This window comes from Ciona robusta, chromosome 12, assembly GCF_009617815.1.
Source record: "Ciona robusta chromosome 12, ASM961781v2".
NCBI classification, from domain to species: domain Eukaryota; kingdom Metazoa; phylum Chordata; class Ascidiacea; order Phlebobranchia; family Cionidae; genus Ciona; species Ciona robusta.
Genome location: NC_143246.1, coordinates 7,835,549 through 7,853,492, shown reverse-complemented (window position 1 = coordinate 7,853,492; position 17,944 = coordinate 7,835,549). Strand labels below are relative to the sequence as shown.

The following is a 17,944-nucleotide window of genomic DNA, read 5'->3' as shown; positions in this document are numbered from 1 at the left end:
CCTTTATACTAACCCCCCAACCCACCTTTTACTAACCCCCCTAACCCACCTTTTATAACCCCCCCCAACCCACCTTTATACTAACCCCCCCAACTCACCTTTATACTGGGCGTTCTGTACTGGTGTTACGTGCGCTACTTTACGTTGCTCCGGTGACGGGGTGTCTTTATACAGCACGCGACGGTTGCTAAGCAACGCGTTCGATTCTTCGTCGCGATTCGTTAATTTGTTGTCGTTGCTATTATTCTCATTGTTTGTCACAATGCCCTCTATGACATCATCATCCCTGCATAAATACAGAAACAAATACAGTTTCAATACAAACACGACATTAGAATCCAAGGGTTGACATACAACCAGGGGCTTGATCTTTCCTTGACATCTTGTTTCTTCGTTTCATGTTTTCCTCGGAACAATTTCCACCAGCCCAGGAAGAAGGCCAACCCAACCAATATAATGATGGCGACAACTATAATAGAAATCATTCTTATTCAAGTCAAATGTTATTTCTATTTTTATTACTTCCAAATGCTGCAAGAGGGGAAAACCCGGCAGTAGTTGGGGCGGGGGTTGGGGAAATCCCTGCTGTTGTTTCGGGGAAAGTCCCTGGAAGTGTTTCCCCTTCTAATGATGGGGAACCCCCATGTGTGGTACCAGGTTCACCTTCAACATAAAAATATTGTAAACATAAAATAATATAAACATAAAAATAATATATCAACGTACTTGGTGGGACAATAGGAGGAATTGTGACATCATCAGTGTAGATTGTGATGTCATGACCCACTATGACATCATAAACAGAATACACGCATAAATAAGTCCCGATGTTGTTTTGTTCGAACGAATGAATTTCAAGACGAGAATCCGACAAGGTTTGGAAACCAGGGGTGTCTGGTGATGTCATAATAATATGATTGTGATGACATAATAATATGATTGTGATGTCATTATAATACGATTGTGATGTCATTATACCTATACCTTTTAATGATGTCATAGTACCATCATTGTCTTTAAACCAACCAACCACGACCGCAGGGTTGTTTGTCCTTTTACCAATAATTACATTCGAACCGATGATCGGAACTAAATTGAAAAATAATTAAAACCAAATTTATTCATTCACTTTCCCCACCTTTCATTTCATTGGTTGTTGTTTTATACGCCCCACAAACCTCCGCACTGCCATTGGTTAGATTTTGGACCAATGAGCTTTTGTCGTTCCTTAGCGCGACACAATTCTGCAACAAGGTTGATTGTGACATCATTAACTATAAGTATGACATCATACTTACGTTGTTTCGCTTGTCCCAAGCACACATGGGGTCACGGGTCAGGATGCACATCTGACACGCGTTGCACGATGGGCACGATTGTGGATATGATGCGCAATTACTGGTGGGAACCTATATAACAATTGTTATAAAACATCTCTGGAACCACCGTCGTTATAAGATATCTATGATAACCTGTACGACATGTGGGCCAACTTTAACGAACATTTCATCAAAAGTTTCCGCCATAATCATCTCTGATATTGGACCAGCGTTTAAATTAATTTCCAGTAAAACCAAAGTCTCAGGGTTTGGGGTCTGAAGAAAAAGTTGGTAAGTTCTGACCAAAGACCAAGAATACAAGTTACCTTGTGGTTTGTGAACGATTTAATTATTTTCCCGCTTTCGGTTCCAACGAACACAACATAATATGCGACCCCGTTTAGTGCGATAACTTTATGAACAGCAATCTGGAAAGACTTCCGTTGAACCAAAGTCCGGTATATTTCAATAAGCAAACCTTGGTAAATTTTTCTTTTTCGCGCGACAACATTTGTGAGTTAATGGTTGGGGCCGTGGTATGGGGGGGAAACACCGGGGTGACGGGGTCAACGACAAGCGGGTGATCCCATATAAACTTTACAAAGTCCCAATCAAAATCCTGACTCGATGGTTGTGTTAAACCACCCATACCAGGGAAGGAACAAACACCCGGTCGTCCAACACTCGATACCTGGAAACCAACAATTAAATTGAAGTTGAAACAACTTCAATCAACAAACCATTGGTTCAACTTTGGTGTAGCTCGTTCCAACAATTTCCCAAACTTGTCGTGTGTGAAATGCTTGTTGAATGTCGCTTATTTTAAACGCACACACAGCTGATGTTTGAAAATGTTTGCTCTGGAAAATTAACAACAAGTAGGGGGGTGGGTTAAACTAGTTTTTTACCGGCAACACTGTAGGGGGGTGGGTTAAACTAGTTTTTCACTGGCAACACTGTATGGGGGTGGGTTAAACTAGTTTTTCACTGGCAACACTGTAGGGGGGTGGGTTAAACTAGTTTTTACCGGCAACACTGTATGGGGGTGGGTTAAACTAGTTTTTCACTGGCAACACTGTAGGGGGGTGGGTTAAACTAGTTTTTTACCGGCAACACTGTAGGGGGGTGGGTTAAACTAGTTATTCACCGGCAACACTGTATGGGGGTGGGTTAAACTAGTTTTTCACTGGCAACACTGTAGGGGGGTGGGTTAAACTAGTTTTTTACCAGCAACACTGTATGGGGGTGGGTTAAACTAGTTTTTTACCAGCAACACTGTATGGGGGTGGGTTAAACTAGTTTTTACCGGCAACATTGTAGGGTGGTGGGTTAAACTAGTTTTTCACCGGCAACACTGTAGGGGGGTGGGTTGAACTAGTTTTTCACCGGCAACACTGTAGGGGGGTGGGTTAAACTAGTTTTTCACCAGCAACACTGTAGGGGGGTGGGTTAAACTAGTTTTTCACCAGCAACACTGTAGGGGGGTGGGTTAAACTAGTTTTTCACCGGCAACACTGTAGGGGGGTGGGTTAAACTAGTTTTTCACCGGCAACACTGTAGGGGGGTGGGTTAAACTAGTTTTTCACCAGCAACACTGTAGGGTGGTGGGTTAAACTAGTTTTTCACCGGCAACACTGTAGGGTGGTGGGTTAAACTAGTTTTTCACCAGCAACACTGTAGGGTGGTGGGTTAAACTAGTTTTTCACCAGCAACACTGTAGGGGGTGGGTTAAACTAGTTTTTCACCAGCAACACTGTAGGGTGGTGGGTTAAACTAGTTTTTCACCAGCAACACTGTAGGGGGGTGGGTTAAACTAGTTTTTCACCAGCAACACTGTAGGGTGGTGGGTTAAACTAGTTTTTCACCAGCAACACTGTAGGGGGGTGGGTTAAACTAGTTTTTCACCAGCAACACTGTAGGGGGGTGGGTTAAACTAGTTTTTCACCGGCAACACTGTAGGGTGGTGGGTTAAACTAGTTTTTCACCGGCAACACTGTAGGGGGGTGGGTTAAACTAGTTTTTCACCAGCAACACTGTAGGGTGGTGGGTTAAACTAGTTTTTCACTGGCAACACTGTAGGGGGGTGGGTTAAACTAGTTTTCGACTGGCAACACTGCAACTCACCTGAGTAGTAAAAGTCCCGTATAAAACCCCATCATTCATCGAAATATCGGTCACAATTGGAAACGTATAAGGCGGGTCCTCGTTTGTTTGACACGATAACCACAACTTTTGAAATGAGGTCCAAACTTTCTTCTCCCCTTGCCAACCAACGTCATTCGCACAAACCTTTCAAAACACAAGTAATTAACAACAACCACACAGCACTAACAACAACCACACGGCACCAACAACAACCCCATGGTACCAACAACAACCCCATGGTACCAACAACAACCACACGGCAGCAACAACAACCCCATGGTACCAACAACAGCCACACGGCACCAACAACAACCCCATGGTACCAACAACAACCCCATGGTACCAACAACAACCCCACGGCACCAACAACAACCCCATGGTACCAACAACAACCCCATGGTACCAACAACAACCACACGGCAGCAACAACAACCCCATGGTACCAACAACAGCCACACGGAACCAACAACAGCCACATGGCAGCAACAACAACCCCATGGTACCAACAACAACCCCACGACACCAACAACAACCCCATGGTACCAACAACAACCACACGGCACCAACAACAACCCCATGGTACCAACAACAACCCCATGGTACCAACAACAACCCCACGGCACCAACAACACCCACACGGCACCAACAACAACCCCATGGTACCAACAACAACCCCACGGCACCAACAACAACCCCACGGCACCAACAACAGCCCCACGGAACCAACAACACCCACACGGCAGCAACAACAACCCCATGGTACCAACAACAACCCCACGGCACCAACAACAACCATACGGCAGCAACAACAACCCCATGGTACCAACAACAACCCCACGGCACCAACAACAGCCACACGGAACCAACAACAGCCACACGGCAGCAACAACAACCCCATGGTACCAACAACAACCCCATGGTACCAACAACAACCACACGGCAGCAACAACAACCCCATGGTACCAACAACAGCCACACGGCAGCAACAACAACCCCATGGTACCAACAACAACCCCATGGTACCAACAACAGCCACACGGAACCAACAACAGCCACACGGCAGCAACAACAACCCCATGGTACCAACAACAACCCCACGGCACCAACAACAACCCCATGGTACCAACAACAACCCCACGGAACCAACAACAACCCCATGGTACCAACAACAACCTCATGGTACCAACAACAACCCCATGGTACCAACAACAACCACACGGCACCAACAACAACCCCATGGTACCAACAACAACCCCATGGTACCAACAACAACCCCATGGTACCAACAACAGCCACACGGCAGCAACAACAACCCCATGGTACCAACAACAACCCCACGGCACCAACAACAACCCCATGGTACCAACAACAACCCCACGGCACCAACAACAGCCACACGGCAGCAACAACAACCCCATGGCACCAACAACAACCCCACGGCACCAACAACAACCCCATGGTACCAACAACAACCCCATGGTACCAACAACAACCACACGGCACCAACAACAACCCCATGGTACCAACAACAACCCCATGGTACCAACAACAACCCCACGGCACCAACAACAGACACACGGAACCAACAACAACCCCACGGCACCAACAACAGCCACACGGCACCAACAACAGCCACACGGAACCAACAACAGCCACACGGCAGCAACAACAACCCCATGGTACCAACAACAACCCCATGGTACCAACAACAACCACACGGCACCAACAACAGCCACACGGCACCAACAACAGCCACACGGAACCAACAACAGCCACACGGCAGCAACAACAACCACACGGCACCAACAACAACCCCATGGTACCAACAACAACCCCACGACACCAACAACAGCCACATGGTACCTACCTGCACAACACGCGCAGCATGCCCGTCACTACTTGCTCCAGGTTCACGGGCAACCTCCCCAATCACAAAATACAATTTCTTTTCCAAACGCCCAGATGTTGTGTCATTATATGCAAATGAACCGACAAACCTGGCATTTTCTGCAACAAAACAAAGTTGAATATGTTTGTATTAAAGTTGGGAAACCCTTACCATCCAGCATCTTTCCTTTGCCTAAAGTCGCCTGAATATATTTCTTTGTTGGGAGAATCTTCACCAAATTAACATCGTCGCCGGCCCTCCTGGATGTTGCAGCAACCGACGAAAAAGTTTGATCGACGCGGGCCACAAGGGACGTTCCCTCATCTTCCATGTTGTAACTGCACAAGGCCGCCGATGTGAGGCCCGCAGACGAATGCAAACTCATGTCCTGCACGAACAAAGTTAGACAAAGTATTTGAATAAATCTAAAACCTCACCGAAAGTTTAAGGAATTTATTGTGGGGTTCGATGGCCATCGTTCCACACAACAGGAGGTGGGTCGCGTTGTATTGCTCGATCATGCGGATGAAATTGTTGCAAATCTCCATCGAGCCTTGGGGTAAGTAGGTACATATCTCTTTGTCGGCGGGTGGGGCCGTCCATGCAATAGTTGGCTGGGTGTGTTGGGTTATATTATCTGTGGGGTAAGTTTGGATATATTATCTGTGGGGTAAATTGGGATATATTATCTGTGGGGTAAATTGGGATATATTACATATTATCTGTGGGGTAAATTGAAATTAATAACACAAACACACCCACCTGGGTTTAATGACACAAACACACCCACCTGGGTTTAATATATAAATCCTTTCCTTTCCCCCGATATATAGTTTTCCACCAACAAGTCTCAGCACCATGTATTTATTATTCTCGATTGCTGTGAAGCTTTTGCTCCCCAAACCTGCGTTTCAATCATTGTGAGTTTAAGAAACACTTCAGTTAATGAGGCTTGCGACGTCACAATACAAACACGACAATCCGATTGAAGGGCATTGTGACGTAATATTAATCGACCAAGCCTTCACACAACAATGGATGACGTAACAATACACCAGGTGTATGTTGTCTATTGTTACGCAACACGAACTCATAATTTTAATTAATACGTCACAAACGAATTTATGTGTTAAACATTGTGACGTAACAATAGACGTTAATTCGGGCGGGAACAATTGATTGACAGTGTGACGCAACAGCTTGCTTTGTTTAACGCAAACAACTCCACGAAAGCGATTGTTGTTACAATCAGGGTTTGTGACGTCAGTTGTAACGATAAAGTGTTATTAACGTCACAGTGGCATGTGTCAACGTCATATCGAAGCATATACTGACGTCACAAAGGCAATAGTTCAACTGTTACGTCACAAAGAACTTTCGCTGTTTTTAATTATTTCGTAACAACGTGAACAACGCGTTTAGTACTGTGACGTCATAGTTGCCCAAGGTCAAGGGTCAGCTTAATAATTACGCGGGAAAGTACCTGAATAGATAACTTGTAGCGGTTCCTGTGAACGTGATATTGTGACGTAACAAACAAACAACAAGAGGCCCAACAAGGTGTTCCATGACGTCATACTTACACTAATATGATGACGTAATCAACTTTTCATTAAAAACATTCTAAACCTGTAAACGCGCGAAAACCATTGTTATAAATAATGCAAGCATGCATTGTGATGTAACTCTATTGTAACGCTTCCTATACGTAACAATGATATCTAAAAAACATTATTACGACATAATTAACGCTGATGCAACTTTATTAAACTGCATTATTACGTAATAAACCTAATCCTTAGATAGCTTATACATCGACAGGAACAATTAAGAGAGCTATCGCTTCATTGTTTCCCCTTTTCCCACGATTTATTCTTCATAAACAAAATAGATCCTTCTGTGACGTCACACATGTTCGTAGAAGCTTCCCCTTCGGGCGGTTTGTGACAAAACAAACCAAAACTGTCGTGTAACAATTAATACTGTGACGTAATATTTGATGTTTCTTTCAGTTTCCTGTTTAAACAAACCTTTCGTTTCAAACATTATCAGCATTACATTGGAAACCCAGAAACTACCACTGAATATCTTGAACACAAGAAACGGACCGGTACCATAGATTTCCAGTTTTATATTTACCGAAAATTAGTAACGCAATACTTGATATTTTGACGTGATATTTTCTTACATTCTCTGTTCAAAAGTTTGTGACGTAACAAACTGTTTGTCCTTCAACCCTCGACACTGCGCGGCAACCAATTTAGCCAATAACAACTACAACCAACCATCTAACTTCCAACCAATTTCATCGAAAGAAAATTTAAAATGGCGTCAAGGTTCCTTATTGACTCTCGAGCGCCACCGTGGTCGTTTTATATGATGTCTATCTTAATGTATTCCTGGAATGAACCGTCTTGCTTTATTGTAAGATTTAACTTAATCTGAAACGTTGTTTAAACAGCGGGAGTCTTTTAACCTTGAACAATTTCCTCATAAACATGAAACGAGAGCACACGGTTCGCTGGATAACCAACAACAGATGTAATGACCCGGAAACCGTCGGAACTGGGCCGTGCAATAACACGCTTGGTTACTCGAATAGGGATAAATAACTTTTGTGACGAAACACAAGTCAGTTGTTTCAGTACAAGACGTCACAATACGAGTTTCTACAAAATGCAATCTAGAATTTTGATTTGTGTTTTGTTTGTTGTTATTCAAATAAACAGCGCGCATTGTTTTACGTTGGCTGCCAAAAAAGTTTTGCGCAAGTTAGCTAGAGCTAGAAGGCAAACACAAGACGAACCAGCAGCGACGCCCAGCCGCGAATATTTTTCGCAATTTAACAATCCGTTCAGTTCTTTTGGGCAAGGAGGTTACTCAGATTATGCGGATACGAGTTACGGAGACACATACGCGTCCTCGTCTGCTGGGGGCGCTGCCTTAGCAGATGCATCTATTTACCCTGATAAGATTAGATACGCCGAACTAACATCAACCCCCGCACCCACAAGAAGCACAACCGACCCTTCGTCATCACGGCTTGCTTCCCGTGAGCGTGGGAGGTATAGTTCATACCAGGGCGGGTACACCCCACCAAGGAGAGGTTACCAAGGAAGTTATTATCCCCAAGGTGGATATGGCGGGGCAATCTACTACAATGGTTATTACGGTACCGTTTGACTTGTAAGCCTTTAATGTTTCTCTTATATCGTAAATATGAGCGGGCATTCTATGCTTATCAGTTCCACTTTACTGTTGGCCGTTTACATTCCGAATTGAAGCCATAAATACGTCTTTATGCAGGTGCTGGTGGGACAAGTAACTACGAAGCTCGGGGTGGCTATCCTACTGGAGCAGTGGCTGCTGGGTCAGAGGGGAGAGACATAAGGATCGGCAGCTCGTCTACACGATATTATCCAACAAGTAGCAGCAATAGTGAAAGAAGCAGCATCGGGAGCTTATACGGCAGTAAAATATATTCGGGACACTTGGGCTACACGGCGTCCGGTTATCCTTATAGACAAGGAACGGCACAAAGTGGTTATCAGTATGGTAGATACGGTTCTTCTGCTGGTCAATATGGTTCTTCTGCTGGTCAATATGGTTCCTCTGCTGGTCGATATGGTTCTGCTGGTCAATATGGTTCTTCTGGTAGTCAACATGGTTCTTCTGCTGGTCAATATGGTTCCTCTGCTGGTCGATATGGTTCTTCTGCTGGTCAATATGGTTCCTCTGCTGGTCGATATGGTTCTGCTGGTCAATATGGTTCTTCTGCTGGTCAATATGGTTCTTCTGCTGGTCAATATGGTTCTTCTGCTGGTCAATATGGTTCTTCTGCTGGTCAATATGGTTCTGCTGGTCAATATGGTTCTTCTGCTGGTCACTATGGTTCTTCTGCTGGTCAATATGGTTCTTCTGGTAGTCGATATGGTTCTTCTGCTGGTCAATATGGTTCTTCTGCTGGTCAATATGGTTCTTCTGCTGGTCAATATGGTTCTTCTGCTGGTCAATATGGTTCCTCTGCTGGTCAACATGGTTCTTCTGCTAGTCAATATGTTTCTTCTGCTGGTCAATATGGTTCTTCTGCTGGTCAATATGGTTCTTCTGCTGGTCAATATGGTTCTTCTGCTGGTCAATATGGTTCTTCTGCTGGTCAATATGGTTCTTCAGCTGGTCAACATGGTTCTTCTGCCGGTCAATATGGTTCTTCTGCTGGTCAATATGGTTCTTCTGCTGGTCAACATGGTTCTTCTGCTGGTCAATATGGTTCATCTGCTGGTCGATATGGTTCTGCTGGTCAATATAGTTCCTCTGCTGGTCGATATGGTTCTGCTGGTCAATATGGTTCTTCTACTGGTCAATATGGTTCTTCTGCTGGTCAATATGGTCCTACTGGTCAATATGATTCTTCTGCTGGTCAATATGGTTCTTCTGCTGGTCGATCTGGTTCTTCCGCTGGTCGATATGGTTCCTCTGCTGGTCAATCTGATTCTTCTGCTGGTCATTATGGTTCTGCTGGTCGATCTAGCTCTGCTGGGCGATCTGGTTCTTCTGCTAGTCAATATGGTTCCTCTGCTGGTCAATATGGTTCTTCCGCTGGTCGATATGGTTCTTCCGCTGGTCAATATGGTTCTTCTGCTGATCGATATGGTCCTTCTGCTGGTCAATATGGTTCTTCTGCTGGCCAATATGGTTCTGCTGGTCAATCGGGTTCTTCTGCTGGTCAATATGGTTCTTCTGGTCAATCTGGTTCTTCTGCTAGTCAATATGGTTTGTCTGCTAGTCAGTATGGTTCTTCTGCTGGTCGATCTAGTTCTACTGCTGGTGAATATGGTTCTTCTGGTCAATCTGGTTCTTCTGCTGGTCAATATGGTTCTTCTGGTCAATCTGGTTCTTCTGCTGGTCAATATGGTTCTTCTGGTCAATCTGGTTCTTCTGCTGGTCAATATGGTTCTTCTGCTAGTCAGTATGGTTCTTCTGCTGGTCAATCTGGTTCCTCTGCTGGTCAATATGGTTCTGCTGGCCAATCTGGTTCTTCTGCTGGTCGATATGGTTCTTCTGCTGGCCAATCTGGTTCTTCTGCTGGTGAATATGGTTTTTCTGCTGGTCAATATGGTTCTTCTGCTGGTCAATCTGGTTCTTCTGCTGGTCAATCTGGTTCTTCTGCTGGTGAATATGGTTCTTCTGGTCAATATGGTTCTTCTGCTAGTCAGTATGGTTCTTCTGCTGGTCAATCTGGTTCCTCTGCTGGTCAATATAGTTCTTCTGGTCAATATGGTTCTTCTGCCAGTCAATCTGGTTCTTCTGCTGGTCAATATGGTTCTTCTGCTGGTCGATCTGGTTCTTCCGCTGGTCGATCTGGTTCTGCTGGTCAATATGGTTCCTCTGCTGGTCAATCTGGTTCTTCTGCTGGTCAATCTGGTTCTTCTGCTGGTCAATCTGGTTCTTCTGCTAGTCAATCTGGTTCTTCTGCTGGTCAATATGGTTCTTCTGCTGGCCAATATGGTTCTGCTGGTCAATCGGGTTCTGCTGGTCAATCTGGTTCTACTGGTCAATATGGTTCTTCTGCTGATCAATATGGTTCTTCTGCTGGTCAATCTGGTTCTTCTGCTGGTCAATATGGTTTTTCTGCTGGTCAATATGGTTCTTCTGCTGGTCAATCTGGTTCTTCTGCTGGTGAATATGGTTCTTCTGGTCAATATGGTTCTTCTGCTAGTCAGTATGGTTCTTCTGCTGGTCAATCTGGTTCCTCTGCTGGTCAATATAGTTCTTCTGGTCAATATGGTTCTTCTGCTAGTCAATATGGTTCTTCTGCTGGTCAATATGGTTCTTCTGCTGGTCGATCTGGTTCTTCCGCTGGTCCATCTGGTTCTGTTGGTCAATATGGTTCCTCTGCTGGTCAATCTGGTTCTTCTGCTGGTCAATCTGGTTCTTCTGCTGGTCAATCTGGTTCTTCTGCTGGTCAATCAGGTTCTTTTGCTGGTCAATCTGGTTTTTCTTCTGGTCAATCTGGTTCTTCTGCTGATCAATCTGGTTCTTCTTCTGGTCAATCTGGTTCTGCTGGTCAATATGGTTCCGCTGGTCAATATAGTTACGCTGGCGAATCTGGTTCTTTTGCTGGTCAATCTGGTTCTTCTGTTGGTCAATATGGTTTTTCTGCTGGTCAATCTGGTTCTTTTGCTGGTCAATCTGGTTCTTCTGCTGGTCAATCTGGTTCTTTTGCTGGTCAATATGGTTCTTCTGCTGGTCAATCTGGTTCTTCTGCTGGTCAATCTGGTTTTGCTGGTCAATCTGGTTCTTCTGCTGGTCAATCTGCTGGTCGATATGGTTCTTCTGCTGGTCAATATGGTTCTTCTGCTAGTCAATATGGTTCTTCTGCTGGTCAATCTGGTTCTTCTGCTGGTCAATCTGGTTCTTCTGCTGGTCAATATGGTTCTTCTGCTGGTCAATCTGGTTCTTCTGCTGGTCAATCTGGTTCTTCTGCTGGTCAATCTGGTTCTTCTGCCGGTCAATCTGGTTCGTTAATTTTTGTAGAATCAATAAACTGACGAATAAAATGTATTTTTGCCAGATAATCCTCCAACTAGTGATGAAATCAGTGAAGCAGAACGACGATACAACCTTAACTTTCAACTTGCTCTCGGGATTATTACGAACAAAGACCCAACCACCAGGTTCTTTTGTTAATGTTTTAAAATAAATTTTAAGAAAATTTTGTTTTAGTTCCCCCGAGAGGTCAAGTTTGGAGGTAAGTTGGCTGTTTTGGGTTAAAGTGAAAAATGTTTCAAAAATATTTACTTTTGTAGCAAACTGAAAGTGATACAAACAACATTCAAACTGAAGACCAATCCGATTGTGAGTTTTGTAAAGTAATAAATATTTCGTTTATTATTTGATATTTGCTCAGCGTACGAGGATCCCTATGCAGATGATGGAGATTATGAAGAGAACGAAACATTTGAGGATTCGGGTATGTAGTCTATACATCATGTTTATCGTGATCAACTAACTTGATTATGGATTCAAACACAGGAAGTATCCAAAGTTCGCGACCTAACGATGGTGGAACAATATTAATTCAACGGATCAATGAAGTTTCATTAACAACCACCCAACCAACAACCACCACTGCCCCCCCTGTCACTCAAACTCACGGTAAATATTTTAACTTTAATATCTTTGATAAAAATTATTTAAACTTTAGAAGATCTTCCTGACCTCCACATCAATAAGAGGATGCTGATCACAAACTTCTTCCTTGACACAAAACCACTGAGTCAATTGTTGTGTGCTCGTGGTGCCGGATGTTTGTCAAGATCCGCGATGGGAGGTTCAAGAACCTCGGAGAGGTTGGTGGTTGTTTGGGTGATGCAACAAAGTAACGAACATTGAGCATAACAGGCGGTTACTCCGATTCCAAACCACTGTACACAACATCGGCCGAGCAGTGTTTCTACCACACCAAGCCAAATCAGAATGGGAATGGCATGCCTGCCACAAGTATATCATATTTAATCATTTGTTTAACTCATTAACCCAATGTATTGCAGTCATTCACACAGCATGCAAGAGTTCACACATTACAATTTACTCAACTCCGACCTTACCAAAGTTGCTGAGGGACATAAGGCCAGCTTTTGCTTAGAGGATAGCTCGTGCAAAAACAACCAGCGGAAAGTGTAAGATAAATATGAAAGTGAAACAAATACTTTTGACTTCATAATAACTTCATAACTCCAGGTACAACTGCGACCAAGGTCACCAAGGGATCTCACCGAACTGTGAGGATACTTACAAAGCCTCCATTGATTGTCAGTGGATTGATGTGACAGGTGTACCACAAGATGAATATATTTTCCAGGTAATTACAATATATATCAATAATATAATATATATCCACCACACAACCACAATATATATCCACCACACAACCACAATATATATCCACCACACAACCACAATATATATCCACCACACAACCACAATATAAATCCACCACACAACCACAATATAAATCCACCACACAACCACAATATATATCCACCACACAACCACAATATATATCCACCACACAACCACAATATATATCCACCACACAACCACAATATATATCCACCACACAACCACAATATATATCCCCCACACAACCACAATATATATCCACCACACAACCACAATATATATCCACCACACAACCACAATATATATCCACCACACAACCACAATATATATCCACCACACAACCACAATATATATCCACCACACAACCACAATATATATCCACCACACAACCACAATATATATCCACCACACAACCACAATATATATCCACCACACAACCACAATATATATCCACCACACAACCACAATATATATCCACCACACAACCACAATATATATCCACCACACAACCACAATATATATCCACCACACAACCACAATATATATCCACCACACAACCACAATATATATCCCCCACACAACCACAATATATATCCACCACACAACCACAATATATATCCACCACACAACCACAATATATATCCACCACACAACCACAATATATATCCACCACACAACCACAATATATATCCACCACACAACCACAATATATATCCACCACACAACCACAATATATATCCACCACACAACCACAATATATATCCACCACACAACCACAATGTATATCCACCACACAACCACAATATATACCCACCACACAACCACAATATATATCCACCACACAACCACAATATATATCCACCACACAACCACAATATATATCCACCACACAACCACAATACATATCCACCACACAACCACAATATATATCCACCACACAACCACAATACATATCCACCACACAACCACAATATATATCCACCACACAACCACAATATATATATCCCCCACACAACCACAATATATATCCACCACACAACCACAATATATATCCACCACACAACCACAATATATATCCACCACACAACCACAATATACATCCACCACACGACCACAATATACATCCACCACACAACCACAATATATATATCCCCCACACAACCACAATATATATATCCCCCACACAACCACAATATATATCCACCACACAACCACAATATACATCCACCACACAACCACAATATACATCCACCACACAACCACAATATATACCCACCACACAACCACAATATATATATCCCCCACACAACCACAATATATATCCACCACACAACCACAATATACATCCCCCACACAACCACAATATATATCCACCACACAACCACAATATATATCCACCACACAACCACAATATATATCCACCACACAACCACAATATATATCCACCACACAACCACAATATATATCCACCACACAACCACAATATACATCCACCACACAACCACAATATATACCCACCACACAACCACAATATATATCCACCACACAACCACAATATATATCCACCACACAACCACAATATATATCCACCACACAACCACAATATATATCCACCACACAACCACAATATATATCCACCACACAACCACAATATATATCCACCACACAACCACAATACATATCCACCACACAACCACAATATATATCCACCACACAACCACAATATACATCCACCACACAACCACAATATATATCCACCACACAACCACAATATATATCCACCACACAACCACAATATATATCCACCACACAACCACAATATATATCCACCACACAACCACAATATATACCCACCACACAACCACAATATATATCCACCACACAACCACAATATATATCCACCACACAACCACAATATATATCCACCACACAACCACAATACATATCCACCACACAACCACAATATATATCCACCACACAACCACAATACATATCCACCACACAACTACAATATATATCCACCACACAACCACAATATATATCCACCACACAACCACAATATATATCCACCACACAACCACAATATATATCCACCACACAACCACAATATATATCCACCACACAACCACAATATATACCCACCACACAACCACAATATATATCCACCACACAACCACAATACATATCCACCACACAACCATAATATATATCCACCACACAACCACAATATATATCCACCACACAACCACAATATACATCCACCACACAACCACAATATATATCCACCACACAACCACAATATATATCCACCACACAACCACAATATATATCCACCACACAACCACAATACATATCCACCACACAACCACAATATATATATCCACCACAATATATATCCACCACACAACCACAATATATATCCACCACACAACCACAATATATATCCACCACACAACCACAATATATATCCACCACACAACCACAATATGTATCCACCACACAACCACAATATGTATCCACCACACAACCACAATATATATCCACCACAGGTGTTGGTGAACCCGGCGCGTTTAGTACAAGAGTCGGATTATTCAAATAATGGAATCCAATGTCGCGTTGCAATCAAACGTAACACAGCAGATATTTGGAATTGTAAAGTTATTTCTGTTTAAAACTAACTTTTTATTCTACTAACATTGCAATGTACATTATGCAAGCTTAATAAAGACATGTATTATACACCGAGTGTTCCTTTTATTTAAAGACAACCAAAACAAGCCTTGGCATTATTCACTATCGGAGAATCGAATTTTAGTCCCTTGAAATTTCTGGATGATATTTTCTTTCTTTTTAACCTGGCTTGCTTGCCACGAAGGATGAAGTGAAACCGATTCCTTTGTTTTAACTTTCTTGGGTTTCCCTAAAATGACAAACAACAACTTTAGGTTAAGCAGTATTCTTACACCTCATACTCGCTGTCGATGTATAACATGACGCACCAACCTTTTTTACTGGAGTTAGTTTTACCATAAAGTTTGTCTCTTGCATTTTGACCAGGTCGGTTACGTTTACGATCTGCCATGTTATGAAACTTTATTAAAACAAAACATTTTACGCTGAAACAAACATTACCTTTCTTTACTTTAACCAAAGTTTTAGAAATATCTTCGCTAAGCGTCGTTGCACAACTCCCACTCACCAACGTATCTGGGCCGTAAAGTTAAGAAAACCGAAAAGACTAAAATATTTCCAAACCTTCTCCCTTGAAGAAAGGGTCTTGAGATAAATCATCAACAATTTCATTTTCATCGAGAAACTTTTCCCCCAGATTTTCAAAAACTTTTTCAGAAAGCGATAAAAGCGTTTTGCATCTTTATAAAAATTGGGTTACTTTTGATAAATAGAAATTGTCACTGAACTTACTTTTCTGGATGGGGTAAAATATTTTGATTGGTTTCTGGCTGTTTTTCAACATTTGTTTGTCTCCACGGCAACTCACTTGACTTTTCTAAAAAAATTAAACATTTCGATTTAACTTAAACATTTGTTTGAATGAAATATAAACCCCAACCTAACACAGCAGATTCGGCAGTCAGAGAAACTTCTTCTTTTTTTCGATTTGCTTCAAAATCGTGTAGAAGCAATTTAAGCTGTGATATTCTGTACAAATAATACATTGAAGATTTCTATTTAATATTAATGTCACAAAACCATACTTTGGCTCGATGAATGAGATTGTACCAATCCTGGACAAAACACGCAACGCCATTTCATCCAAGTTTCCGCTCCGATCATTTGTGACGAGGTGTTTAAATATTACATCAGGTTTCATATCCTACCAATATTTAATATCAAATATTATGTATTTCCTCCTTCGAATTCAAAAGCAAAGTTCAGATTAATTAAAACAACGAAGAGATGTAATTAGCAAAAAAGCGAGCCGTTAAAACACGCTACGGGAAACTACTTAATAAACGGTAAATAATTCAAGAACTCAACTTCACCTTGATTATTTCAATTTCTTGTAAAAGACGATTAGCACGTGAAATATTTTTCTGTTTCAAGTGTTCTGGAGCGCTAAATATCCAAAAACTGGTTGAGCTCGGGATTCAATCACTAAGTTGTAATCATTTAAACTGCACAATATTCGCTACATAGCGGACAAAGCGAATTAAAGAGACGGCACTAGTGAAGAATCTTCCGGTACATTGCAGAATAGGTGGTTATAAGGGTTAGTGGTTGGTGGTAGGGCTTGATGGTTAGCAAATAAGTTGGAGGGAAGACTCTTCACTATAGCACCAAAAAGAAAGATTGAAACTTACTTTTTACTTTTAAGACTTTTATTCCTTCGAACCAGCTTTGAAATCACATGAACTTTTGCGCGTTTCAAATCTTTTCGCATTAAAATCATCTGCAAAATGATGATAAAACCATAATTCATACAATTCAATAACCTCTCATTCTTACCTCATTGTTGAAATCCATTTTAACCTTGAACAGAATTCACGGCAATTGACAGCTGTCCGTTTTCATAAAAACATTTATTCAAATTAAATTCTGCAAGCTAAATGCTGGTTTAAAAGTTTTACAAACTAATTTTTGATTTATTGGTAAAACGTGTGAAACAGAATATGAACAGCACGCCCCAAACGCACATGTCGCACATTGGTGCACATATCACGCGGTC

General features: G+C 42.1%; 3 protein-coding genes across 9 annotated transcripts; 1 reads left to right on the top strand and 2 right to left on the bottom strand.

Moving 5' to 3' along the window:
• Positions 1-98: 98 nt before the first annotated feature.
• LOC149727441 (semaphorin-3C-like) lies at positions 99-7,659 on the bottom strand (the record flags this gene model as incomplete). Its single annotated transcript, XM_089889605.1, is given in 18 exon segments — positions 99-286; positions 358-469; positions 523-663; positions 727-894; positions 985-1,089; positions 1,139-1,244; positions 1,299-1,409; positions 1,473-1,595; positions 1,646-1,747; positions 1,798-2,010; positions 2,060-2,179; positions 3,444-3,608; positions 5,332-5,471; positions 5,524-5,740; positions 5,790-5,989; positions 6,143-6,256; positions 6,836-6,981; positions 7,541-7,659. Coding segments are annotated over 17 exon segments (2,419 nt in total), but the record flags the coding sequence as incomplete, so codon positions are not given.
• Positions 7,660-7,768: 109 nt separating this feature from the next.
• LOC149727440 (uncharacterized) lies at positions 7,769-15,996 on the top strand. Of its 7 annotated transcripts, none has more exons than XM_089889591.1 (12): positions 7,769-8,485; positions 8,659-11,871; positions 11,927-12,029; positions 12,079-12,103; positions 12,162-12,210; positions 12,263-12,325; positions 12,376-12,510; positions 12,560-12,704; positions 12,757-12,855; positions 12,906-13,034; positions 13,096-13,216; positions 15,807-15,996. In XM_089889591.1, exons 1-12 carry the CDS (start codon positions 7,897-7,899, stop codon positions 15,927-15,929), a joined length of 4,794 nt encoding a protein of 1,597 aa, XP_089745717.1. In that variant the 5' UTR covers positions 7,769-7,896; the 3' UTR covers positions 15,930-15,996. The 7 variants fall into 7 exon arrangements, with proteins under 7 accessions (XP_089745717.1, XP_089745718.1, XP_089745716.1 ...); XM_089889592.1 differs by having other exon boundaries at positions 7,769-8,524; positions 8,659-11,568; XM_089889590.1 differs by having other exon boundaries at positions 7,769-8,524; positions 8,659-11,850.
• On the bottom strand, positions 15,992-17,898 carry LOC149727439 (serum response factor-binding protein 1-like). Its single transcript, XM_089889675.1, has 10 exons — positions 17,725-17,898; positions 17,580-17,668; positions 17,262-17,334; positions 16,974-17,092; positions 16,829-16,917; positions 16,681-16,765; positions 16,513-16,628; positions 16,390-16,464; positions 16,261-16,332; positions 15,992-16,177 (listed from the first exon to the last, which is right to left on the bottom strand). Exons 1-10 carry the CDS (start codon positions 17,740-17,742, stop codon positions 16,044-16,046), a joined length of 870 nt encoding a protein of 289 aa, XP_089745801.1. The 5' UTR covers positions 17,743-17,898; the 3' UTR covers positions 15,992-16,043.
• Positions 17,899-17,944: the final 46 nt, after the last annotated feature.